Here is a 27,128-nt window from a genome sequence, read left to right as displayed (position 1 = left end):
TGGTAGGTAGTGACATCCTAATCTACACAGTGTGTAATTGATTCCTATGCAAGTCAGAGACCCTATAAAAACAAAGATATTAATTCCAAAATTACATGAAAATGAAATTCAACTGTGATTTGTTGACATTTTAGCTCATTTTAAGAGTGTCATAGCAAAAAATGTGCTTTCAGTTTGTCATTCTGGGGTATTGTGTGTGGATTGAGTTGTTAATCCACTTTAAATTCAGTCTATAACACAACAAAATGTGGCAAAGTGAAGGGGTCTGAAACTCTGAATACTACCACATAGTACCACATAGTATTCAAAGCTAACAGAACATGTTAGGGTTAGGCTCAAGCCTTTTCTGTGAGACTGGCCCTAGGTTACAATTGCTACTCCATGTGGCTCTATGAAACGTTTGGGAAACTCACCCCTGCCTTGTTGAATGCACCTCTGGTTGACTAATTACTTTGAGTGTACAAAATGCCCTTATCTTATGAAGAGGGCATTAAATTAATTTCTTGGTCTACCAGCCAAGGAGACTGGTGGATGAGAAAATACCAGCCAATTTTTATCAGTCATTTTTCTTTTTAAACCAACATTACGGTAAAAGTCACAAAAAAAACGCATGTCTCCTGATGCATTGAAAATTAATCCCTGCACAGAACCAACCTCCTGTAGAAGGGTAAGTTCCGTGCCCATCCATGTCAAAATACGTCTAAATATGTTCAACTGCATGTTTTCCATCTCACAGAGTCGCTTGTAAGTTGAAGTCTCCTGCTGTTGCATGTGGTTGAATTTGACTTAAACGTTTTAGTTTAACGCATTGTTTGGTTGTAACCAAGAAAGCTCATAGACTTGCGTTTGTTTGAAAGTCAGGAGAAGCGTGGGTGAGATGTTCTGCAGCTACAGTCAGCTGGAGGAGCAGCAGGAGTGTCAACTGGACACTATAATTCCAGATCGCACCAGTTTAGTTTTTTAATTGAACCAGTATTTGCCAACCTTCCAAGATTTCTAGATTTACCCACCATTGCCAGAATCTACCCACATTTGGCGGGTGTTAAGTTTTTGCCCTGCTTCTGACAATATTAAATCAACTAATTCTGCGCCTACTTGCCTGCACACAATCTTGTTCCCCACCACACCTGCTTATTATCCGTGTTGCCATTGACCTGAAGGGTGTGAAGGGGGTATCATAAGCAAACATTTGTAAACTGGTCTTTTTGGAAAGTGGTCGCACACACACACACACACACGCACGCACGCAAACACATCAAAATGTTCTTGCCATCACCCTTCCTTGCCCACCACTTCCCCACCCACCCCTTACAGGATCACTGTGATATAATAATGCTTTAATGAATCTCTAAATCTCCTCCTAGGCTCTTACCTCTCCAGGGTGGGTTTTATTTTTTGGGGGATTCTTTGTTTTATTTTGGGGAACTATAGAAAGAAAGGAAAGGTAGTGAAATCAAAAAGTTGAGAGATGGAGAAGAGGATGGGGGAAATAATTAAGAAAAGTACAACATGGACACACGGTACCAGTTAGGATGCCAAAGACCAAGGCAGTGTGGTATGGACAAGACTGTCACACCCAAAGGAAATACCATCAACTGTTTAATGCAAATCTCCCCTATAGATGCTCAGTTTGCTGTGACAGCTGTTCTTACAGTGTTGTGAGAAGCAGAACAGTGTTCTTGACTGAACAGATCAAGGAACCAAAAACGTTTTGGTCTGGGTTGGTTTGACAAATCCTTTGAAAATGAGAAGGTAGTGTTAAAATGGTCTCTCGCACAAATCACAGAGGTGATTGGAAAGTTTGTGGTTAGAAGTCCTTGCAAATATTTGGAGGTCTGAGGACTAGGGTACCAAGCAGACATGGTCCTCACAGTCCTCATCCTTGGACTGTTAAAGACATGAAGTGTAAGAGAGAAATCAAAGAGGTTCAAGAGAAGAGTGAGGGGGTGAACAGAGAGAGTGAAGTGGAAGAGAGGTTGGGCAAGGGGAGGGGGAAAAGACAGGGAGGATAACCCCCAGAGAGAAATGTCTCCGTCCACAACAGCCTTCAGTGTCGCTTGTCTCTCCCTCTTCATCAGAATGGGCGATCGCGGAGGACTCAATAAGTTTGGTGGTAAGTGACAAAACTCTTTTAACAAGAGGTTTGATTGGTTTAAAGAGTCCAAGCTAAAGGGAGGGGGAACGTGAGATTTTAAATGGTTAAGATTCTTTTGGACCGAAAGGAAGCTGCCCTCTGGCTATCGAATTGTTCTATGTGTTATTTAAGAGTGGGAAGAGGGAATTAATGGTTGACTGTTGAAAGAATATTTTATCTGGAAAGAATCAACCAAGGTAAAACCACAATGAAAGGTTGATAATGTTTTTTAGAGAAAGAACTATGGTAAAGTGGAATTAAAAGATATATATATATATATATATATATACACACTAATTTCAAGTTTTTATGTTACACAGTATCTGGGGTGTCATTATCTTCTCTTGGAGATCAAGAGAGTAAGTACCGTTACACCTCCCCCAAAACAGAGATGTGGTTGAGCATAGCATATTGAGGTGGAAACTGGTCATGTTAGACAAAACATAACGTTTCATCAAATAGGGGGGGGGGGGGGGGGGGGATTTGTTGTTTTCAACTGATGGCCTAGTTGTCTTGATTTTCTTGCATAATAAGTTTGATGTCAGGTTATGCAAGAAGAACCTCAATATGCTATGCAATGTAGCATGTGATGTATGTTTCACATGTTGTCACCTTCACAGGTAAGGATAACTTGTGTGTGTGTCTGTGTATGTTACATAACACTGTACAATACCGTCAATTTACATTGCACTGCAATGTCCTGGACAGTAGAGGGAGCTATACAGTAATTTACATCACCATTGATTTTATGTCATGTTGTCTGAAAACTGACGCCTCTCATTGACACTGAGATGACTGAAATTCAAAGTGTACATGCTTGACTGAGTCTCTGCAGTGGCTGAAACGATAGTATGTGTGTAGGAATGTAGTATTTATACTCCTCGAAAAGGTTCTGAAAGTATAGCAGCTCTGGCCAGAAGAAGGGTCACAACAAATCATGTTGGAAGCAGGATCCAATGGTACTCTGAATGAACATAAGAGGAATGTCAGCCATATCTTGATACCCCAACAAAATGCCAGATGAGGCAAACAATTATGAAGGTTCATAAGGATTGCATTTTTCCTTTCCCACTCATGACAGCATATCCTGATGTTGTGACAGAAGATGAACAATTCATCATTGTCTAGTTCTAAGATGCTAGTCTGTGTGTTGGTCAAACCTTTTCAAGATGCCGCGATTCTTCTTGCAAGAATAGTTTTTTGGGGATAGCATACAACTACTTGCTGTCTTGTGCTCTTGCTCTGGAATGAAGGAGATGCACCATGTGCTAGTATTTGTGTTCCCATGGTTGTTTTTTAGATGTTACAGACCAAGCCTGCACATTCTTATTAAAGAAGAGTGGATATTGCTGCCTATGAATAAATCACATGGCTTAGAGTAATGTGGATGGACTACAAAACTGATCTGTCAAGGGTAAACCAGACCAAGGTGAGGCTATACAACAACCCATCTGTGATTGGTGCAGTGGCACAATCATGAAATCAAATTGCATGGTGTAATCTAAGGCAAACAAAAGGAAAGCACAGTGGACAACAGTGAAGTAGGGAGTGTTTTTGGCTTCATCTCTGATGCTGATCTCCCGAGTATAGATAGTCTGGTCCACAGGTAGATCGAAACTCACTTGGGAGCAAGAGATTTAGAGCTTCCTGATGATGGTGGTGGTGATGGTACAGATGGTTTGGTTGGTAACCATCATGAGCTTATTCAGTCTCAATCTTCCACATTTGGATGGATGGATGGATGCATTAATATTTCACCTCCTCTGAGTAACTGTACGTCTAAAGAAGTTACTTACGGGTAAAACTTACTCTGAATTTCACTGAATTCATAACCAAATGGATGGAAGGGTAGGGAATGGTATTGGAAAACGTTTGGTGAAAGAGATTTTGACGTGCACTGAAGAATTCTTTAATTCTTACAATTTAATAGGGTGAACTGCAACCTTTCTGATAACTGATGGTCAGCGTCATGGGTACAGACTTCTCATGCCAGTCCCTCACTGAATCAACTGGCTGTTTGTGCCTCCATTGTAAAACACTCTTCTTTTTTTAATTTTTAATTTTATTTATGTTTTAAAAAAACAACAACAACATGTTCTTCATTTAGAAACTGAAATGTGGTGTTCAGAACTGACTGGGAATGATGACTGACATGACCAGTCTCGGGTCTCATTATGTCAAGGTGTCTCCACACACGATGGTAACAGAGGATGTTATGACGCACACAGAAATCAAAAGAAAGTGAAATCTTTGATCACCAAAATATTAAACAATGAGTAAAGTGGAGTATCTTGTATCTATCTACAACGGAAGCTTGGGAGTTTCTCAAATCGGTGAAGGTGTCAACGTACGCGTAAGCATTAACAATAATTGGAAATACGAACTGGATTCCTGAGTGTCTTTCATACTCAGGAGCAAGTCTTTGTACACGTTTGATCCTAGAAATCTCATTTAAAAAGTCAAATGAGTGGTATGGTGGTACCAGTGAGTTGTGATTACAGAACTGAATGGATGTGAACACTTCAGCAAATTAGCATCAGCTAAAACCAGTAAATGTGGTCCTATTGATCACTGGGTCCTTGTCCATACACGTGTCGTTTCGCTTCTTTCGGTACATTTGGAGGGCAGGAATGCTCAAAGAAATGATCAAAACACGGGGTAACAGTGGAATGATGTAAAGGGAGGAGAACGAAAACATGATTGATCATGGAGTTAACACATGAATCTGGTGTCCGGTCGATGTGAAGTATATGTGCTTTGCACTACACAAAGGCAGTTGAACTGGTTGTTGTGGTATGTGTTGGCGTGAATGAGGGATAATAACTGGAAGTGTGCACAATTGTGAATGTGGAAACTTTGCTGGCGTGCAAGCAGTGTTCCACATGTTTAGTAAACTTAAAACTGTCCCTTCTCCTCCTCAAGGACCGAGAGACCAGGGAGCTGGCGGGTCCAACTCCAGTAAGTATTGACCTCTGAACCTTGACCGTTTCGGTACATTACTGACTCCTCATTTGAAACTAATTGAATGTTTTGCAATGTAATAATAATAATAATAAGAAGAAGAAGCTTGTACAAGCGCAAAAGAACAGATTAAAACCAACAGTATAAAAGAAAGAAAAAGTAACAAGGAATAACACTAAATGAGAAAAAGTGTATTGAAAATATGATATATATATATTTTAAAAAAAGAAACATGATCTGGTCAAGACTACCATCAGGTGGTCCACTACTGCCTTTTTATTCGCTGTTTTAATCATATAATTCAAATGACATGGTTTTAACCCTCTCCTCTTCACCTTTTGATAGTGCAAGACCAGGATAACTCTGACAACAACACTATCTTCGTGCAAGGCCTGGGAGACAACTACAGTGTTGATTCTGTAGCTGACTTCTTCAAGCAGATTGGCATCATCAAGGTACAGCTCTTATGCATACCCCCCATGCATTTATACATAACCCCTATTATAATGCCTTCATCCATTGCTGCCCAGATTTTCTTGCGGGTCACCATTTTCCTGAATCTTCTTTATACAAATATGGGTATATATATATATATATATGCATAAATATGCGTTTCGAGTGACACTGCAATGTTTGAGTGTATACAGGAAGTTAAGCTTTTCTCCCCTCTCGCTTTCTCTTCCATCTCTATCTCACTACCTTTCTCTCTCTCTGTCTCTTCCCAGATCAACAAGAAGACTGGCCTGCCCATGATCAACCTGTACACAGACAGAGAGTCAGGGAAGCTGAAGGGAGAGGCCACAGTGTCCTTCGACGACCCTCCCTCAGCCAAGGCCGCTATCGACTGGTTTGATGGTGAGGGGGATGACTTACGAGGGTGTTGCTGAGTGGACATTGGTTTATGAAAAGACCACTGAAGAAGGCTCCATTTCTTGAAGGGTTTACACGATGTAAAAAATATGCATGACGGTGAATGAGGAGAGAACACACTTCTCTTCCTTCAAGGGTGGTTACGTGAGCGTGTGCCACCGCGTCATCCTGCACGCTAGTCACAAGTGTGATCGGAGGATTTCGATGAGAGTTCCTGGACCTCTTAGTAGTACAGGGTTCCCACGGGTCCTTGAAATCCTTAAAAGTTTTTGAAAATAGACATGGGTCATTGAAAGTCGTTGAATTCCCCTCTCTCTCAAAATATTTATAATATATATATTAAAAAATGTTTTACTTGGCTCGTCAACTAGTAAATAAGTTTCTGCAACTTTAAACATATTTCACAATATATTGTTTTGCTGTGCTGTGGTAGAGAAGGCAAGAGACCGAGGCTGTGTTAGGAATAGCATACTAGCATACTACTCATACTAGATATGACGTAGATTTTGAGTATGTAGTGCGTTCACACTGTACAGTATGCGAGATTTTAGTATGCGAGCAATACTTCCGGGAAAATTGAAGTTTGTTACGATGGACACTTTTGGCATACTCGATCCCCAAAATGCATTTCGCGTCCAGGGTTGCCAGATGGGGCGGGTTACCGCCGAATGGGCTACTTGATTTTGAGGTTATAGAAAGTTTAGGCTGTAAATTGTCAATCCCATCTGGCAACCCTGTGCGCTTTCAGCCTCGTCAAACTGCGTCATACAAACCCGTCATACAGCTGTTGTTTACATCGTCCGATAGCCTGGGGACCGAAAGCTTGCAATAAATATCGTTTTTTGCACAGATTTGAGTGTGCAGATGCTGCTTTTTTGCACTCTATTTGATACTCTTCAGCTGCAGCACCCCAGCTAAGTCTGATCACGGATGAACGGTGGTATTTTCACTATACTGGGAATTAACATGGTGAAATGCATTCTTAGCAGTGGCGGCTGGTGCTAAACATTTTGGGTGGGGCACAGGTTATGGGGGCATGCTCCACGGGGAAGAATATCAACTTTAAAATCTGGATTTACAGTCGATTTTAGCATGAGAATAACAGTGTTTCCCCTAGGTTTGCTGCCTTGGGGGGGTGGCATGGACCGTGGCATGGACCCCCCCCCCCCCCCAGGGGGTAAGACCCTGCGACATGCCAGCGTCATGTCCAGGGGGTGTACTAACTTGTACATTAAGCCGCCTCACGCTACGGAAACAGGAGATAGGCTCCTTCCCTATGGGCCATTAGGCTCGAGAACCATCGGTTCTCAAGGCTACTTACTTATGTGGTCTTGACTACCTGTCCACTTTCTCACCTGGTTCTTGCTCTCTCTCTGGTGTGCCGACACCATCCTGCTCTCTCTCCTTCTCTCCCTCTCTATCCTCCTCTCTCCCTTTTGCTGTCAACCAAAAGGCAAACATAACAACCAGAGTATTTATAATCTAATAAGAGGTATAAATTGATCCATATCAATTTATAACATAATTATAATTGAATTTTGGATTGCTGTGGGCAATGCAGTCAGATAATGTCATTTTGACATTACTCTCTCACCTGGAAAAAAAACATGTCCAACTATACTATACAAAACAGACATTTCAAATGCTTCAATCCACTGTCCATGTACTGTAAATATGCCATTATGGTATTACCAATGAAGCCCAATTCTAGCAGAATAAGAAAGATTGTATATCTACTTTAACTTAAGTAAAATAATAAAGTGCATCCAGTTAGCTCTTTAGCTGGCATGTGTGCAGCAGACTAGCTCATCTCATCACCTCAGAGCTAGCTAGCTAGCTTGATAGTTCTTTGACACTATTTACAATGGAATTATAGTCATTGTCAAGTGTCAGTCAGACACTTTCTAGTCACAATAATAACTACCAATTTTAACCAACTTTCTCTGTCAGAACACTCAGCAATTATATTTGCTAACATTTCAACTTGCTTACTTTCTATCTGAAGACATCTCACCCGGCAAAAACTCTCTCGCGTCGCGCGCACAATGTTGTATTTCTGGTTTGGAGCCGGAAATTGCAAAACGTCACGTTTGACGTCAGACTTAACAACCGGATATTCAGGGCGCAATTTTTGCGCCCCGGCCGAGAAATAGGAGACAGACAATTGGAGCGCTGCTACAGCTCACGTGTAAGCCAAAAGTATTTGGCCTGCCATAGACTTGCATTCGGCCGGCGCCCCGACTCCTCCCCCTATGTATTTTAACAGTGAATTTTACACACACACAGATAAAATGTTTATTGTATTGGAGGATTTTTAATGAATGCTGATAGGCGCCGACAGAATATCAGCCGCATTTTGTGAATAAACAATGTTTATTTAAAAAAAAAACTTTTACAAATCGCAACTAGGAAGTGAAGGTGGGGGCGGCGCCCCAGCGCCCTCTATCGGCCAGCCGCCACTGATTCTTAGACAAGGCTACGTCGTCAGGAATACAAATATGCCACTTGAAATGCATGAAATCCAAGTTTATTTGTGTCTTACACACATGTTCACCTAGTATTTGACTGCTTGTAACCCAATCACGAATGATCCCAGTATTGAAGCTTCAGACGGACAAGTTGGTTGTAGTGCTTGCCCACGATATGTTATTGCTCATATATATTTATTTTAATCATGTTATTTTACCAACTGTTAAGACAACAATATAGTAAGCTAGTTACTTGAGCTAGCTAAAGATATTGGCCCCCCAAATCATTTTACAACGTGTTGTAATTATGTTACGATATTTCTGTCGAACTTCGTAAGTGAAGGTAAGCAACGTAGGGTGCGTTCGTAAAATCGCTCTGAGAGCGCCGGAGCGCACACTGGGTGCAACGTCATAAAGGGACCAGGTAATTTGATTGGACAAGAGGCATTCCATGAGTGCTGATCAGATTTCCAGGGTGAATTTACGAACGCAGCTAGCGAACAGAAGACGCAAAAAATCGTCAGATCAGATATATAAACGGGTTATTTTGGTAAACTGGACACATTTTGGGAATATATGTGGTTACTTTCTCGCCTGAAAACATATTAAAACTTCATAAAATGACATGTTAACACTTGTAAAGCCAAAATTACATATTTTAGCTAATGGAGGTTTAAAATGGAGGTTTAAATTCGCCTCTCCCGGCGAAATGCATTCTGGGAGGCAGTATGCATACTGTGTAAATGGTCGACTGGTTTTCGCATACTTATTATGAATTTAGTAGGCAGTATGCAGTATATACTCATTGAGTATGCTAGTATGCTAGTATACCATTCCGAACACAGCCCTAGTGTTCACACATTCAAGCCTCTCTTTTTAATTGTTGTCTGTGAGCGGATAGTTCCAATTATATCAATTCTCATCTAGATCTGTCTCAAACTATGCTGTGTTGGGTCCTTGAATTTGAGGGAATTGAGTCTTGAATGTCCTTGAAAGGTGCTTGAATTTGATGTTTCAGAAGGTGTGGGAACCCTGTAGTAAATTCACTTGATGACAATCAGCTGTTGTTTGGCGACAGCGGATCACAGAACGTTCATACCGATTATTCCCCTGTGTCTTTGTGGCCCTTCCGCAGGAAAGGAATTTAACGGGAAACCCATCAAGGTGTCCTTCGCCACCCGCAGGGCCGACTTTGGGGGTACCCGGGGCGGTGGCATAAGGGGAGGTCGAGGACGAGGAGGTGAGACCGAGCTTGTTGGTGAGTTTGTGGTCACACACAAGGCGTTTCACTATGACTGTCAGTTAGCCCAACCGGACGGTAAGCCTTGTCTGTCTAGTAGGAGAAACCTCAGCTTCTCTTATGCAACCAGAAACAGATCTACGCAATATCAGTATATATATATATATATCAAGCCAACGGATCTGTTAGGCTATGAGATAAACTGACGTCCGTCCATCCCATGACGCCGTCAGGTTGCGTATTGTTCATTAGAAATGTTTGGAATGAACTTCGACGGACAGATGGAGAGATGCAGGTTTTCTAGTGTGTGCTTTCCCGGGAGTTGCAATATTTCTTGTTTTTCTTTTCTTTTCCGAGAAAAGGGCGTCACTAGGACACCACATACCTGGGCTAACGCATGCATGTTATTATGTATATTTTTGTGTAAGACAGAGAGTGAACACATTTACATTTACATTTTTGGCATTTAGCAGACGCCTTATTCCAAAGCGACTTACAATCAATACATTTGAATACTAAGTAGAGATGCTCCGATCTGATTGGCGCCGATCGATATCGGCCGATATGCCCTTGATCGGTTTTGACCAGTGATGCTGCTTAATCAGAAGTAAGGTTTGAGTCTGAAATCTCCTTAGGTGCAATGTTTAGTTTTTTTGTTTTATTGATTATTGCTGACTTGCTGTCTTATCTCCTCCTAAATATGACTTGAAACTGATTGACTTGAAACAGTATTTTATATTTGGCTATAGCCTGTTTATGTTGCAGTTTAGTTTGGGTATGTTTATTGTTCCTCAGGAAAGCTACAGTATAAGCTCCAAGTTCTCTAAGAGACCCTAGTTCCTCTCATTCGAGTGGAATGTTGCACATTTGATGTGACAGTGTACATTTTATTTATTATGATTTTTATTTTCACATTTTATTTGTTTTTCCTGAAGTAAGCTACAGGTGGTTGTGAATTCAATAAAACAGATGGTTGTCAATGCATGATACTTTCTCATCTCCTAATTTCATTTGAATACTTAATATACAATGTCAATGGTGTTAAGAATAATTAAAAACATAAATAATGCTACACAATAAATAGAATGCTTCAATTGCCATTTTCGACGCTGTGATCGGTGATCAGTGATATCGGATCGGCAGATCACTGATTCCAGTGATCGGTGATCGGCACCAAAAACCCTGATCGGAGCATCTCTAATACTAAGCATGTGAATCATCAGTCCACCATTCGTAGCAGGAAGAGTAATCCAGCTCAGGCCCGGGGCCATTGATAGAAGGAAAAACCTTCTCCTATCACCTTCTTCTAAAACAGTGTGATTGGACTATGTTGTATTTGTTGTATATCCGCTTATCCCTTGTCTCCTCTCCATAGGACCAATGGGTCGCGGAGGATTTGGAGGCGGCAGAGGTGGCGGAGGAGGTTTCCCTGGCAACAATGGCAGCAGTGGCGGAGGAGGAGGAGGAGGAGGAGGAGGAGGAGGAGGAGGACAGCAGAGAGCTGGTGACTGGAAGTGTACAAGCTCGTAAGTGAGGACTTAGGAGTGTGTGTGTGTGCGTGTGTATGTGTCTGTCTGTGTCTGTGTGTGTACTTGTGTGAGTGGGTGCATGTGCCTGTAGTGTACATACATGAAAATACACAGCTTTTGTTTACTGTGTGTGTGTGTGTGTGTGTGTGTCCCTCTTTTCTCCTCTCAGGGATTGTGGGAACATGAACTTCTCCTGGCGTAATGAGTGTAACCAGTGCAAGGCCCCCAAACCTGAGGGAGCCGGAGGGATGTCTCCCCAGGGAGGAGGTAAGGCTGAGGACTAGGAGGGATGTCCCTCATGGGAGGAGGTAAGGAGGGATGTCTCCCATGGGAAGAGGTAGGGCTGAGGACTAGGACCATGTCCCCCATGGGCGCTTCATCAAAGACAATGACCCCCAAACATTCTGTCATGGCAACTTGGATGTTTTTCAGGGCCAAAAAGTGGACAATCTGGTCAATCTTCAGATTTAAATCCAATTGAACATTCATTTCATTTCCTGACAATAAGATTTTAAACAGAAATAAATAAAAACAAACAACCCCTGAAGATGGCTGCAGTACAGGCCTGACCGAGCATTATCAGATAAGATAAGACCCTGCGTCTGGTGGGGTCAATGGGTCGCAGACTTCAGGCAGTAATTGCAAGGAACAAATACCAAACATGAGTGCTTGATTGATACGTCTGTCTCATCATGTTTGGCAGCTTAAAATAGATAGGGGGACAATGTCTAAAAAGTGTTGTCATTTCATGTTTCATGTTTAGTGTTTAGTAAGTGGTGAACCCAATCTGAACTTGTTGGGAATTAAAGCTGAGAATCTCTTATTTCACCCCATAGCAATTGTTTGATTTCTAATCCAAACTGTTGGAGTATAGAGCTAAAAGAAGACACAATTATTCCTCTTTCCAATACTTATGGTGGGCACTGTACTAAAGAAAAGGGTTTATAAGGACAGGACAAGCCTGGAGATGGGGAGGAGCTGTTTCCTTAGGGCCCTGTAGAGAAGCAATTAGTAGTCGCCTGTTTCGCAACTGGTATTTGCCACTCAGCGAGTAGTGTCTCCCTATTATTTATCCTAAAACGATTTCTATAAAAGAGTGGGAACCATGTATCACACAGAGGGCTAGCTTGATAGCCAAGAGGGGAGATGTTTAGAAATGATTAATTTGCATAGTGGCTTATCAAGATTATCAAGACTGCCAATTACATGTCCTGTCTATACATGGCCAGTTTAGCATTTTGGCTTATGACACGATGAATCTGTCTGACAAAGATGTCTACCTCATTATAGTTCTTTGTGAACTACATTTCACTGATCTCATGTCTGCTGTCAGGAGGAAGCTATGGAGACCGGGGACGTGGTGGCTTTGATCGCGGTGGCTTCCGGGGCCGGGGAGGAGACAGAGGAGGAGACAGAGGAGGAGACAGAGGTGGTTTCAGAGGCGGTCGGGGTGGCGACAGGGGTGGATATGGACCCAGCAAGATGGATGGAAGGTTAATGCATGCACATGCACATGCACACACACACACACCCCATGACTGTATGAATAGTGATAATGACAGCAATGATCATTGAAGTAATATGGATTGGAATGTCTCTTGCAGGGGTGAACACAGACAGGACCGTCGAGACAGGCCTTACTAATCGCCACTTCGAGATGGGACCAATTTTCTCCACTCCACTTCCACTGCCCCTCCCCAACCTTACAGCCCCCACCCTCCTGTTACATGCAGTGTTAGAAGCTGTTACGTTAATCTTTTTTCTTGACTGTTTGGACAGGTGTGACTCTCGCTCTTATGCACACACACACACACACACACACACACACTCCCCCTATGTCCCTCTCCCTATGTCTTGGTTAACTTGCTTATATTTGTTCTGGAAGACCTCTTGCCATTTTGTGTTGCTGTTTTTTTTGTGTGAATTATGTAATGTTTGTTTTAAAATTATTAAAAATATAAAACCAAACAGCGAGTGTCAAGTTTTCATTGGTTTTAAGCAGGTTTCTCCTGTCACTAAGCAATCCATCAATCTCTTGTTTACAGTTGTGTATGTCAGAATGTCAGGTATGTCACAATTGTAAGACAAACCCTAAGAACAGAAACTTCCCTTCTCCAACCCCAGAAGGCACCGTTGTAAAAGTCAGACATCTATTGTGTTCTGCTGCTGACGTGGTTATTGGTGACAGCATCCGTGTCAAAGGCCTTAGATGGTTTACCTAAACTGGCTAATCTAGCCACCCTCTTCACAGTTGAACTTTAAAGAGTGAATACCCAATTCAAGTTGAACATGAATGAACTCTTTCAGAAGTTCTGAAATTGATTTACTGATACTAGTTGATATGTCTACGGTATGAATGTGATCATTCTTGAGTCTCTGTGACCTTGTGATCAGAACACAAGTCAAATCACCACCTTATTGATGGACCTATCGCTAAGCCACGCCCCAAAATAGAAATTGTCCAATCATATCACAGCAAAAGTCACTACAGGCAGAAAACTCGGACAAACAACTCGCTAATATCTGATGGTGAAAAGCTTCTAGAAATATTCTTGTCATCTTTAAAAAAAACATGTCTATTACTTGCTGTGGTAAATCAGAAATCAGAAATTTGCCAACTCCCGTCATTGAATGTCATTCAATCACGGTCGATCAGTCAGTCACTCACTGTCAGTGAAGTGTTGTTTGTTTGTCCGAGTTTTCAAAGGGGACATGGCTTAGCCATAGGTCCATTGTGTTTCCATTGTGACACCCTGGTGCATGGAGATGACATCACTGATTACTCATGCTAAAGGTAAAGGCCTGAAGTATAAAAAACAAAAAGGGGGGAAAAAGAGCAGAGTCATCCTGACACCATCAACAAGGAAATACTTTGCTCACAAGGTTATAAACAAACGTTGACAGATACACGTCTCCAGCATACCAACATTTGTCTGCCTGACTGATGAGCTTTTTCACAAAAGTGCACAGCAACGTCAGTTTACACACTATTGTCATGAGTTTCTGTCAAAATGTGTCATGGAGCTGTCTTATGAAATGGAGTAGGGGTTTAGAAGAACAAAGTGACAGTGCAACATTCAACATTCATTACACAAGGCTGGCCTCCATGACACATTTTGATCGTTGGCCAGGTGATGTGGTCATCTTACTGTCCAGTTCTACAAAGGCTCCTTGTGATTGTCTCTCAGCATTAGACAGAAACTCATGGTAGGTATGCTGGAGACGGTTGTCTGTCAACAACTCGTTCAATGTTTGTTAACATCCTTGAGAGCAATGTATTTCCTTGTTGATGGTGACAGGATGACTCTGGGTTATTTTCCTGATCAGATCAGTTTTATCCACATCAAACTGCATATCTTCGTGTGTAGTGCATGACTGGGTGTTGACCTTTCAAGGATTGGTAAGTTGGGTTGATTAACAGGTAGGGTGAGTTTACGTTAGAACATTCCTTCCATTTTACCTTTTACTTAATTTCCGTGTTCCTTGTTCCTCAGAAGGGCCCAGAATTGCTATCACTGTCAAGGTAAATTGATGACACAAAACCACTCTGCCTAGAATCAGCAAGCAATTTAAGGCAATGCACAGACTCTACTCATAACGTTATAAGTAAAGTCTAGTGTCATATTAGTTTCATGATGAATGCTGTCGCCGGCGCACCAATAATTCAAACCATTCAAACTTAAGCAGGCAAACACAACAATGCAAACTTCACTCATAAGGCTATGAGTGAGTCAACAACACAACCAGTGACGTCGTTAGGCCTGGGCATCCGGGGCTCTAGGACTGAATGTTTTCTAAATAGCCACCATCTACCACATCACCATCGATTTAGAGCAAGCCCCAACCAAGCCTCAACCTAAAACTCAGCTAACCATATCCATGCGCGTCTATTCTCATCATAATCATATCCATGATGCGTCTATTCTCTGGATATATCGATGACAGCACTGTAGAACGTTTGTTTTAAGGCAGAAAAAGACCTCTCCGTCGATGCTGTGGTGGCTGGTTTTGTTGCCTTTGTTGACAGTCTGTTCGTCATTTTCACTGAGGAAAGTGAGAAGCCGAACGGGCGATTTGCCCTGGAACATGTATAATCCAACAAGGTCAGCCTTTAGTCTAACTAATTAAACGTTTTTGTACTTTACTTCACGAGTCTGCAGTTTCCTGTCATCGAAGTGGACTGATATTTCATAAAACGTTTTACTATCAATTTAACTTAGAAAATCAACTTCACCCAAGTTATCAGATTAGAGAGGGCGGCTAGAAATCGGAAGGTCACTGGTTCGATCCCCGCCTCAGGAGGGAGCTGCATGTCAGTTGGTGACAGCAGGGCTGCTGGCATCATATCTAAGGTGCCTACCACTGCCGTTGTGCCCTTGAGCAAGGCACTTAACCCCTAATTGCCCCAGGGGCACTGACTATGAACATAGTTGTAGTCGTTGTTCTCTGTGCAATGACAAAAAGGTTGAATCTAATCTAACCTGGAGGATGCTGTAAAAGAGTCTCCTTCTCTTGTCTCTGACTGGATGCCTGCTTGTCAACCAACTTCTTCTCTGGGCTATGCTGCTGAAAAAGATCATAAAAAGGGTGGAAGGCCTGGTGCTGGCGGGCCACGGACTCCATAGTGCCACTGACACGTACATTGAAGGCCTGGTGCTGACGGGCCACGGACTCCATAGTGCCACTGACACGTACATTGAAGGCCTGGTGCTGACGGGCCACGGACTCCATAGTGCCACTGACACGTACATTGAAGGCCTGGTGCTGACGGGCCACGGACTCCATAGTGCCACTGACACGTACATTGAAGGCCTGGTGCTGGCGGGCCACGGACTCCATAGTGCCACTGACACGTACATTGAAGGCCTGGTGCTGACGGGCCACGGACTCCATAGTGCCACTGACACGTACATTGAAGGCCTGGTGCTGACGGGCCACGGACTCCATAGTGCCACTGACACGTACATTGAAGGCCTGGTGCTGGCGGGCCACGGACTCCATAGTGCTGTCGGGCCACGGACTCCATAGTGCCACTGACACGTACATTGAAGGCCTGGTGCTGGCGGGCCACGGACTCCATAGTGCTGACGGGCCACGGACTCCATAGTGCTGGCGGGCCACGGACTCCATAGTGCTGACGGGCCACGGACTCCATAGTGCTGGCGGGCCACGGACTCCATAGTGCTGACGGGCCACGGACTCCATAGTGCTGGCGGGCCACGGACTCCATAGTGCTGGCGGGCCACGGACTCCATAGTGCTGGCGGGCCACGGACTCCATAGTGCTGGCGGGCCACGGACTCCATAGTGCTGGCGGGCCACGGACTCCATAGTGCTGGCGGGCCACGGACTCCATAGTGCTGGCGGGCCACGGACTCCATAGTGCTGGCGGGCCACGGACTCCATAGTGCTGACGGGCCACGGACTCCATAGTGCTGACGGGCCACGGACTCCATAGTGCTGGCGGGCCACGGACTCCATAGTGCTGGCGGGCCACGGACTCCATAGTGCTGGCGGGCCACGGACTCCATAGTGCTGGCGGGCCACGGACTCCATAGTGCTGGCGGGCCACGGACTCCATAGTGCTGGCGGGCCACGGACTCCATAGTGCTGGCGGGCCACGGACTCCATAGTGCTGGCGGGCCACGGACTCCATAGTGCTGGCGGGCCACGGACTCCATAGTGCTGACGGGCCACGGACTCCACAGTGCTGACGGGCCACGGACTCCACAGTGCCACTGACACGTACATTGCAGAACCCTACGTCTTTGTTCTGCAGAACACAGAAGAGTGCATCAGTCTCACTGCAAATTGCGTCCGAGGCCGTGAGGAGGAAGCAGGTGGATGTCTTAGAAAGCCAGAGATCAAGACCGGAGGCCATGGCCACTGCCTCCCCATCCCAGTCATCAGTCATCCAGTCATCAGTTATCCCAGTCATCCCAGTCATCCAGTCATTCAGTCATCCCAGTCATCCCAGTCATCCAGTCATCCCAGTCATTCAGTCATCCCAGTCATCCGAGTCATCCAGTCATCAGTTATCCCAGTCATCCCAGTCATCCAGTCATCCCAGTCATTCAGTCATCCCAGTCACCCCAGTCATCAGTCATCCAGTCATCCAGTCATCAGTTATCCCAGTCATCCCAGTCATCCAGTCATCCCAGTCATTCAGTCATCCCAGTCATCCGAGTCATCCAGTCATCAGTTATCCCAGTCATCCCAGTCATCCCAGTCATTCAGTCATCCCAGTCACCCCAGTCATCAGTCATCCAGTCATCCAGTCATCAGTTATCCCAGTCATCCCAGTCATCCAGTCATCCCAGTCATTCAGTCATCCCAGTCATCCGAGTCATCCAGTCATCAGTTATCCCAGTCATCCCAGTCATCCAGTCATCCCAGTCATTCAGTCATCCCAGTCACCCCAGTCATCAGTCATCCAGTCATCCAGTCATATCAGTCATCTGGTCACCCCAGTCATCCAGTCATCCCATCCATCAGTCATCCCAGTCATCAGTCATCAGTCATCCCAGTCATCAGTCATCCCAGTCATCAGTCATCCCAGTCATCAGTCATCCAGTCACCCCAGTCATCCAGTCATCAGTCATCCCAGTCATCAGTCATCCCAGTCATCAGTCATCCAGTCACCCCAGTCATCAGTCATCCCAGTCATCAGTCATCCCAGTCATCAGTCATCCAGTCACCCCAGTCATCAGTCATCCAGTCATCCAGTCATCCAGTCATCTGGTCATCCAGTCATCAGTCATCCCAGTCACCCAGTCATCCAGTCATCAGTCATCCCAGTCATCAGTCATCCAGTCATCCAGTCATCAGTCATCCAGTCATCCAGTCATCCAGTCATCCAGTCATCTGGTCATCCAGTCATCAGTCATCCCAGTCACCCAGTCATCCAGTCATCAGTCATCCCAGTCATCAGTCATCCAGTCACCCCAGTCAACCAGTCATCCCAGTCATCCAGTCATCCCAGTCATCAGTCATCCAGTCATCAGTCATCCAGTCATCCAGTCACCCAGTCATCCAGTCACCCAGTCATCCAGTCACCCAGTCATCCAGTCACCCAGTCATCAATCATCCAGTCATCAGTCATCCAGTCACCCCAGTCATCAGTCATCCCAGTCATACAGTCATCCCAGTCATCCAGTCATCGGGGGTTTTCTGCATAAGCCGGAACACCTTGCAAAGCTCTGACTGGTAGTGGGCAATGGTAAGTAAGTAAGTAAGTAAAACTTGATTTATATAGCGCCCTTCACAGCACGGATGCACAGGGTGCTTTACATCAAAAATAAGAAAAGTGCAATCGAAACATCAATGATTAAAAACAAAAAAGGGGACAACATAAACAGAACATAAACAGGAACAATAAGAAGGCTATAGGTGACTCCCGGCCTGCCTGAACAGATGCGTCTTTAATTGCAGCTTAAAATTAGTTCTGAAGGAGCGGCTCTCAGGTCAGGGGGGAGGGCGTTCCAGAGTCTCTCAGGTCAGGGGGGAGGGGGTTCCAGAGTCTCTCAGGTCAGGGGGGAGGGCGTTCCAGAGTCTCTCAGGTCAGGGGGGAGGGCGTTTTAGAGTGTCTCAGGTCAGGGGGGAGGGCGTTCCAGAGTGTCTCAGGTCAGGGGGGAGGGCGTTCCAGAGTCTCTCAGGTCAGGGGGGAGGGCGTTCCAGAGGCTCTCAGGTCAGGGGGGAGGGCATTCCAGAGGCTCTCAGGTCAGAGGGGAGGGCGTTCCAGAGGCTCTCGGGTCAGGGGGGAGGGCGTTCCAGAGTCTCTCAGGTCAGGGGGGAGGCCGTTCCAGAGTCTCTCAGGTCAGGGGGGAGGGCGTTCCAGAGTCTCTCAGGTCAGGGGGGAGGGCGTTCCAGAGGCTCTCAGGTCAGGGGGGAGGGCGTTCCAGAGGCTCTCAGGTCAGGGGGGAGGGCGTTCCAGAGGCTCTCAGGTCAGGGGGGAGGGCGTTCCAGAGGCTCTCAGGTCAGGGGGGAGGGCGTTCCAGAGTCTCTCAGGTCAGGGGGGAGGGTGTTCCAGAGTCTCTCAGGTCAGGGGGGAGGGCGTTCCAGAGTCTCTCAGGTCAGGGGGGAGGGCATTCCAGAGGCTCTCAGGTCAGAGGGGAGGGCGTTCCAGAGTCTCTCAGGTCAGGGGGGAGGGTGTTCCAGAGTCTCTCAGGTCAGGGGGGAGGGCGTTCCAGAGTCTCTCAGGTCAGGGGGGAGGGCGTTTCGGAGTCTTGGGGCCGTCACCTCAAACACTCTGTCCCCTTTAGTTTTAAGTGTTATGGTCTGTACAAGCCGAGTTCTAAATCCGTATCGTGGGTGCCGCCTTGGGTGTGCACCGCCGTACCAATCCCTCCAGTAGATGAGTGCGTTTGGTAGATTTGTTAAAAAATGATGTAAGCCTGTCACACTTGTAGACCGGAATTTAACTACAATCCGTTTCTGTCTGTTATATATGGCAGAGATTTCTGTCTATGATTCCATCATAGAAAAACACATCTAATGTTGATAATCTGACTCCAATCTAATCTCCAATCCAATCTAATCACGGTGTGCATAGAAATGTTGAGTCTGTGCTTATTAGGACAAGGTAGGTCAAATACAATGAATCAATGCGGCTTTAATAATAATGTATACTTGTACATGTAGTACAAGGCAAACACTTAACCCTTGTGTGATGTTCACTTTTTGGACCCTTTCGTAGTGTTCGGGTCCAGTTTACCCGGGACATCATTGGGGTTTTAAAAGCACTTGTCTTGACACGGTGCTCCTAGTCCCAAGGGTGACCCATACAAGGGGGTATACTCAGGGCGCAAGAAAGCCCCAAAATAGCCCCTAATATTAAAGGGCGCCTCCTGTGGGCACAAACAGGTACTGTACCCAATAATGCACAATAGGTACTGTGTACACATTCAAAAGTGCATATCTTTTGTTCTAGTGGATCTAGGGGGCTGGAGCAGAGGATGCTTAGTAACAACCCACAAAGTGTCAGACCCCTGGGAATAGGTGGGGCCGAACGACAGCATGATGAGTAGAAGCGTTTTTACGCACATGATGCCCCTAACTTTGAAAATTCAAAATCCACTATAATAAAGACCTGGGTGTCATAAATCATACTTATCTAGGAAAAATGTTAATGAAACAATGTTTTCATTGCTGTTTATTATTTTGAATTCATATTCTCAATTGAATTTCACATTTATCTAATTATAATCAAAGCTGTAAAGAAAATACAGGTGATGAACAAGAATAGAAATGAAAGAACCAAACTAAGATTGTTTTTGCCAATAGCTATGAAATACCTAAAAAAAAATCTCTCAAAAATGTCTGCAAATGCTGAATCACAAAACACGAACGGAATGTACACTGTTTTCACTGTCACTGTCGAAATACAGTATTATGTCTGAAAAATCCCAAATAATTCTGAAATACCACTGGCTACAATTGTGTGGGCATGGGTATGCCTGTCTACACAACACATGAAGCACAGAATGTGACAGTGTGTGTACCTCAAATGTACTTTTTGCAGTTGCTGCATACGTTCTGTACAGTGCAAGAAAATGTAAAAATGTTTACAATGTTGCACTTCAAAGGGTAAAAAGTGCGAGAGCAGACGGCTTCTTGGCACGGGAAAGCTAGAGCAGAGGTGTGTGAGTGAGTGAGTGAGTGTCAGTGTGAGTGTGTGTATGTTTCTGTGTGTCTCTGTGCATCCGGGCCTAAATGACCCAAAGATAAATGTGTTGGGGTATTGTAGGATGTGTAAAAAAAAATACTTCACTTTTACATGTTTTTCATAGAAAAGAAGCCAAGGCCATGGAGTTTCATATTGATCAAATGTATTCTTGTACCATTTCTCACCAAGTAAAAATGTAAAACGGGTCCGGTTGACCCGAACACCACACAAGGGTTAATAGAGAATAAGTTTCATCCTAGCACAGAGAATAGGCAAATACATAATAGAGAAAAGTTACATTCTAGTACAGAGAATAGAGAGAGAAAGAGAGAGAGACATCACCACGGGTCATTACAACACTCTGATACTTACAACATGATGACAAGAACAACAGCACCCAGGAACAAAGATGACCTCACTCACAGAACCCCGGGACAAAGACGACCTAGAACTAGTCTCTCACCTCCACCTTCATACCATCTACAACTAGTCTCTCACTACCAAACTACTAGACCTGGGTCTATCACACTCTATATGTGCATGGATCAAGGACTTCCTGACCGACCGCCCCCAGAGGGTGCGGGTGGGCCCCCACACCTCCACAGCCCTCAGCCTCAGCACTGGGTCCCCCCAGGGCTGCGTGCTAAGCCCCATCCTCTACAACCTCTACACCCACGACTTCACCCCTGTCCACCCCAGCAACTACATCGTAAAGTTTGCAGACGACACCACCGTGGTGGGATGTATCTCGGGGGGGGGGCGAGGCGGCGTACAGGGATGAGGTAGAGCAACTGAGCAAGCTGTGCAAGGTAAACAACCTGCTGCTAAACAAGTCAAAGACCCAGGAATTCATCGTAGACTTCAGGAGGAAAAAGTCCGAGATCCAGCCCCTGCTCATCGACGGAGAGAGCGTGGAGAGAGTCTCAACCCTCCGATTCCTGGGACATCACATGCGGGATGACCTGGCCTGGAAGGACAACACAAAAGGCACCATCAAGAGGGCACAACAGCGGCTATACACCCTGAGATGCCTCAGGAAAGAACACAACAAGCAGGAGATACTGGTGGCCTTCTACCGCGGCGCAGTGGAGAGCATCCTCACCTACGGCATCTGCAACTGGTTCTACAGCTGCACAACAGCGGAGAGAAACGCGCTACAGAGAGTCGTGAGAACAGCACAGAAGATCACCGGCGCCCCCCTCCCCTCTCTGGAAGAGCTGTACAACACACGCTGTCTCAGGAAGGCCTCCAAGATCTCCAGGGACCCGACCCACCCTGGGCACGTACACTTTATCAGGCTGCCCTCGAAAAGGAGGTACAGGACCCCGGCCGCTAAGACAAACAGACTGAAGAACTGCTTCTACCACAGGGCCGTCAAGGCCCTGAACACAGCAAAGGCCTAAGTTCTGGGCCCAGGACAGTCTGGACGGATTGTATGGCAGCTAGTGCTGAGGCACAAACATGTACATTTCAAGCCTGCAAACTGTGACACTTTAAATAACGTGAAAAAATACTTTTGTGCAATATGACAACCCTAGTTGACTATCTGTGCAGTATAGTACAGTGGATTGTGTACATAGCCTTTATTTATGTAAACCAGCTCCTTACCTTCTTGTGATTTTATTCTTTTTCTAAAAGTTTTTTTTTTTTTTTTTTTTCTCCTTTCCTAACACCAGGGGAGCCACCCCTCCTAAATTTCGTTGTTTGGTACCTGTACTGTAGCAATGACAATAAAGTCCATTCATTCATTCACTAGAACTCAACTCATGACATCACAGATTTTACACCTCTGAGGGATGGTAAATTTGACCCAAAGGGAACTTTCCTTCCAACTTCAGACAAAGGGAATTTTCCCTCCTAAACACTGAAGAAAATCATACACTCAGGAATCGATTTTGCAAACTGAAAGCACCAGGTTTATTTTGTGGCCATAGCAGACTGTTTCTTTTATTTCCTCTTGTACTCCGTTGAGGTGTGATGCCATCACCAATGCGCCAATGTATGTTTGAGCGACCAACGTTAGAAGACAGCTAAACTTATCCAACGCGCCAAATACACAATCTGTTATACTCAAATACACAATCTGTTATACAGAAATACACAATCTGTTATACAGAAATACACAATCGTCAAAACCCCAAAAAGCTTCCTTCACCTCACTACCCGAGACCAAAAACTCTGCTACGACCCCACCCCCTATGTCGACGAAACACCTGGCAATCGAAAACTCTGCTACACCCCCCTGTCTGTCTGTCCGTCCGTTGAAGAAACCCTGTCATGAAACGTGTGGGGGGAAATCTTGTCTCGATCCCATCCCCTCCCCTCTTCTCCAATCCATTTCCGCCGACATCCTTCCTTACCTTACCACCCTAATCAACTCCTCCCTATCCACAGGATCTGTCCCAGCAGCCTTCAAAATAGCCAGAGTCAAGCCTCTCCTCAAGAAACCTACCATTGACCCATCATCTCTCCACAACTACAGACCTGTATCCCTTCTCTCCTTCCCTTCCAAAACCCTTGAACGCGCGGCATCTAAACAACTGACTGACTATCTCTGGAAGATGGAACACTTAGACCCCCACCAATCCGGCTTCAAGGCTGGGCACTCCACTGAGACTGCGCTCCTTGCTGTCACGGAAGCCCTCCACTCTGCTAAAGCTTCCTCCCTCTCCTCTGTTCTCATTCTCCTTGACCTGTCTGCTGCCTTCGACACAGTCAATCACCAGATCCTTCTCTCCATCCTCTCAGAACTGGGCATCTCTGGCACCGCACACTCCTGGCTTTCTTCCTACCTGGCGGGCCGCTCCTACCAGGTGACCTGGAGAGAATCGCTGTCTTCTCCACGAACCCTCTCCACTGGGGTACCCCAGGGTTCTGTCCTAGGGCCCCTACTTTTCTCTCTCTACACCAAGTCTCTTGGCTCGGTAATCTCTTCACATGGGCTCTCCTACCACAGCTACGCAGACGACACTCAACTCTTCCTGTCCTTCCCCCCGTCTGATGTACACGTGGCAACCCGTATCTCTGCATGTCTCGCTGACATTTCAACATGGATGGCTGACCACCATCTCAAGCTCAATCTTAACAAGACCGAGCTCCTCTTCATCCCCGGGAAAGCCTGCCCTCTCCAAGACTTCTCTATCACAGTGGAGAACTCTACTGTAACCCCCTCCCTGACAGCCAAGAACCTTGGAGTGATCCTGGACAACCGACTATCCTGTGCGGAGAACATTGCAGCAACGGCTCGCTCCTGCAGATTCTTCCTCTACAACAGGGGTCTTCAACCTTTTCAGCCCAAGGACCCCTTGGACGAAAGACAACCAGAACAGGGACCCCCACATGTAATAAACATTTTTAAGTGTGTTCCTCTCCTGTAGCGGCGCATAAAGAAGCGAAGAGGCGAGTTTGTAGGGCACTCTTCTTAATAACATTTACAGCCTTTACAACAGTGTCCATAACATCGGCAAACTCAGCCATCAGTCCACTCTTTTGCCCAGTCATAGCGCGCGCACCGTCGGTACACACCGCGACTCACTTTGCCCAACTTAAGTCATTTTCACCGAAAAAGTCATCAATCACTTTGAAAATTTCAGCACTTGTTGTGCGTTCAGGAAGCTTCTTACAAAACAAGAACTCTTCACACATTTTGTCTTGGTCAACAAAGCGCACAAATGCCAAGAGCTGGGCGTCTTTGGACATGTCCACTGATTCATCCAACTGGAGTGCAAATGCCGCCGCCGTTTGTAATTTCTCAATTAACTGCACCCTCACATCCGATGCCATTTCACCAATTCGCCGAGCAATTGTTGTGTCTGACAACGGGATAGTCTTCAACTTTTCTGCATATCCATCATTCCCAAACATGGTCTTGCACATATCAGTGGCCGCAGGCAATATCAAATCTTCTGCAATTGTGTATGGTTTTTTACACTGGGCAACGCGAAGAGCAACTTGATATGAGGCTTTCAAAGCAAGCTCACCGACTTTCGCAGATTTTCTTATCATTGTCTGTTGGCCTTGGAGAGAGTGCAGACGAGCCTGAAAGTAGTCCAGTGCTCTATCTTGTAAGTGGCCATGGTTTGTCTCCAAGTGTCGTTGCAGCTTTGATGGCTTCATGCTTTCGTTTGAGAGCGTCGCCGCACAAACAACACACACCGGCAATTCCACTCCTTCGGTTTCTTTGAAAGTAAATCCAAACTTTAGGTACACTTCTGAATATTTTCGGGACTTTTCTCTTTTGCGTTTATCTGCCCCTGGGGCAGGCGCTGCTGGGGCCGAGGTGGAAGGAGTAGCCGTTGGATCTCGAGCTCGAGGTCTCGTTACTGTTACAAATGTATCCATCCTGCTTCACTAATTAATAGTAGTAACTAATAATATATTGTTTTTACTTTTATTATTGTTATGCTAAATATTGATTGCTAACGATATGCTAATTATTGACTATTACTTCAATGTAGTTCTGTTGTTCTGTTCCGCTGTTCATGTTCTGTTGTTCGCAACACCTAGCTTGCTATAACGGCTAACGTTCGATTCTGCTCCATGGGAATAATTTATTTTGTAAATAGTTTTTCGTCAAAAGTAGCTTATTATTGCCTATTGATGCTTGTAGTTTACTCAATATAACTTTTGTTATATTTTTTAATTGTGACAAATTATTTTGGTGAAAATTGTAAATTATTCAGAAAAAAATTGGCGGACCCCCTGCAGTACCTCTGCGGACCCCCTAGGGGTCGCGGACCCCCGGTTGAAGACCACTGCTCTACAACATCAGAAGGATATGACCATTCCTTACCGGAGAGGCAGCGCAACTCTTGACCCAGGCACTGGTCATCTCCCGCCTGGATTACTGCAACGTACTCCTGGCTGGGCTCCCCGCATCCGCCATTAGACCTCTGCAGCTCATCCAGAACGCTGCTGCCCGGCTGGTATTCAACCTCCCCAAATACTCTCATGTCACCCCTCTCCTTTGCACCCTGCACTGGCTCCCGATAGTAGCTCGCATCAGATTCAAGACCCTGGTGCTTGCATATCAGGCAGCTAAAGGGACAGCCCCTGCCTACCTGAAGGAAATGGTAACCCCCCAAACTCCAGCCCGCTCACTCCGCTCCTCCACCTCAGCTGGCCGACTGGCCCCACCTCCTCTGCACAGCAATCGTGCTGCCCGATCACGTCTCTTCACAGCACTGGCTCCCCGCTGGTGGAATGAGCTCCCCACGGCTGTCAGAACGGCAGAGTCACTTCCCATCTTCCGTCGTAGACTGAAGACCCATCTCTTCAGGTTACACCTTAACTGCTCCTCCTGAGCACTACGTCTCCTAAAGACACCCGCTTTCCCCTCTACTGTGTCCCTAAGAATTTCTATTGTACTGTTTCTCTGTTCCTCCAGTATAAAAAAAAAAAAAAAACAACAACTAGGTTTTAGAAGAAGGTGATAGAAGATGGTTTTCCTTCTATCAATGGCCCCGGGCCTGAGCTAGATTACTCTTCCTGCCACGAATGGTGGACTGATGATTCACATGCTTAGCATTCAAAAGTATTGATTGTAAGTCGCTTTGGAATAAGGCGTCTGCTAAATGCCAAAAATGTAAATGTAAATGCATTGACAATAATAAATGTTGCATCCTGTTGTTAGTTGTCAACAACTTCCACAAGTTGAGGCAGTACCACATTGCCTAACCTCACATTGTGCAAATTGGTAGCTTGAGAAAGAAGCTCTGTAAAACAATACTGTTTCAATAATATTAATTCTTAGAACAAGAGTATTCACATGTTGCTGAAAAGTGTGAGATGGAGAGAAATTGAGTTTGTCCAAGACAGGGAACTATTTTGACTCTTACCTAGTTGCTCTAGGGCAAAATTATTTTATGTTTACATATGACTGCATTGTATCTGAACATTGGTCTCAAACACTTGACGAACTACATTACATGTAATATTATATTATTATATTATATTTTTGTATTGTATTATTATATTATTGTATTATAGTATTGTATTATTATTGTATTGTTATATTATAGTATTGTGTTGTATGTGTCATTGTTTTAAGTGAATTGATGAAGATGAAAATAAAATGAGATTAACAATATTTGTGACATGTGTCTGCAGAAGTGGACATGTGTCTCGGGGTGTACAGATGAACTGACTGGATGTGCTCTTAATTGGAGTCCGGTGAACAATAGTGTTGTTTATTTTATTAATGAATTGGTTTAATTATTAATACAATAACAAGCAACAAGGCGGCTTTATAACAATATATTAGA

The 27,128-nt window shown here is 45.0% G+C and overlaps 1 protein-coding gene across 1 annotated transcript in view; it reads left to right on the top strand.

The window, feature by feature from the left end:
* The window catches only part of fus (FUS RNA binding protein), a gene marked incomplete at its 5' end in the record, with an annotated part of 33,680 nt that extends 20,598 nt beyond the window's left edge, over window positions 1-13,082 (top strand). The window contains 9 exons of the mRNA XM_080523050.1: window positions 2,079-2,113; window positions 5,057-5,092; window positions 5,441-5,550; window positions 5,821-5,950; window positions 9,569-9,673; window positions 11,049-11,199; window positions 11,372-11,469; window positions 12,536-12,695; window positions 12,807-13,082. Of these exons, the coding sequence (XP_080379176.1) occupies window positions 2,079-2,113; window positions 5,057-5,092; window positions 5,441-5,550; window positions 5,821-5,950; window positions 9,569-9,673; window positions 11,049-11,199; window positions 11,372-11,469; window positions 12,536-12,695; window positions 12,807-12,846 (865 nt within the window). The 3' untranslated portion in view covers window positions 12,847-13,082. The remainder of the gene's footprint in view (window positions 1-2,078; window positions 2,114-5,056; window positions 5,093-5,440; window positions 5,551-5,820; window positions 5,951-9,568; window positions 9,674-11,048; window positions 11,200-11,371; window positions 11,470-12,535; window positions 12,696-12,806) is intronic.
* Between the last annotated feature and the right edge of the window lie 14,046 nt (window positions 13,083-27,128).

Source organism: Nansenia antarctica, assembly GCF_963989245.1.
Source record: "Nansenia antarctica genome assembly, chromosome: 2".
Lineage (NCBI taxonomy): Eukaryota > Metazoa > Chordata > Actinopteri > Argentiniformes > Microstomatidae > Nansenia > Nansenia antarctica.
This window is presented reverse-complemented; position numbering and strand designations above follow the sequence as displayed.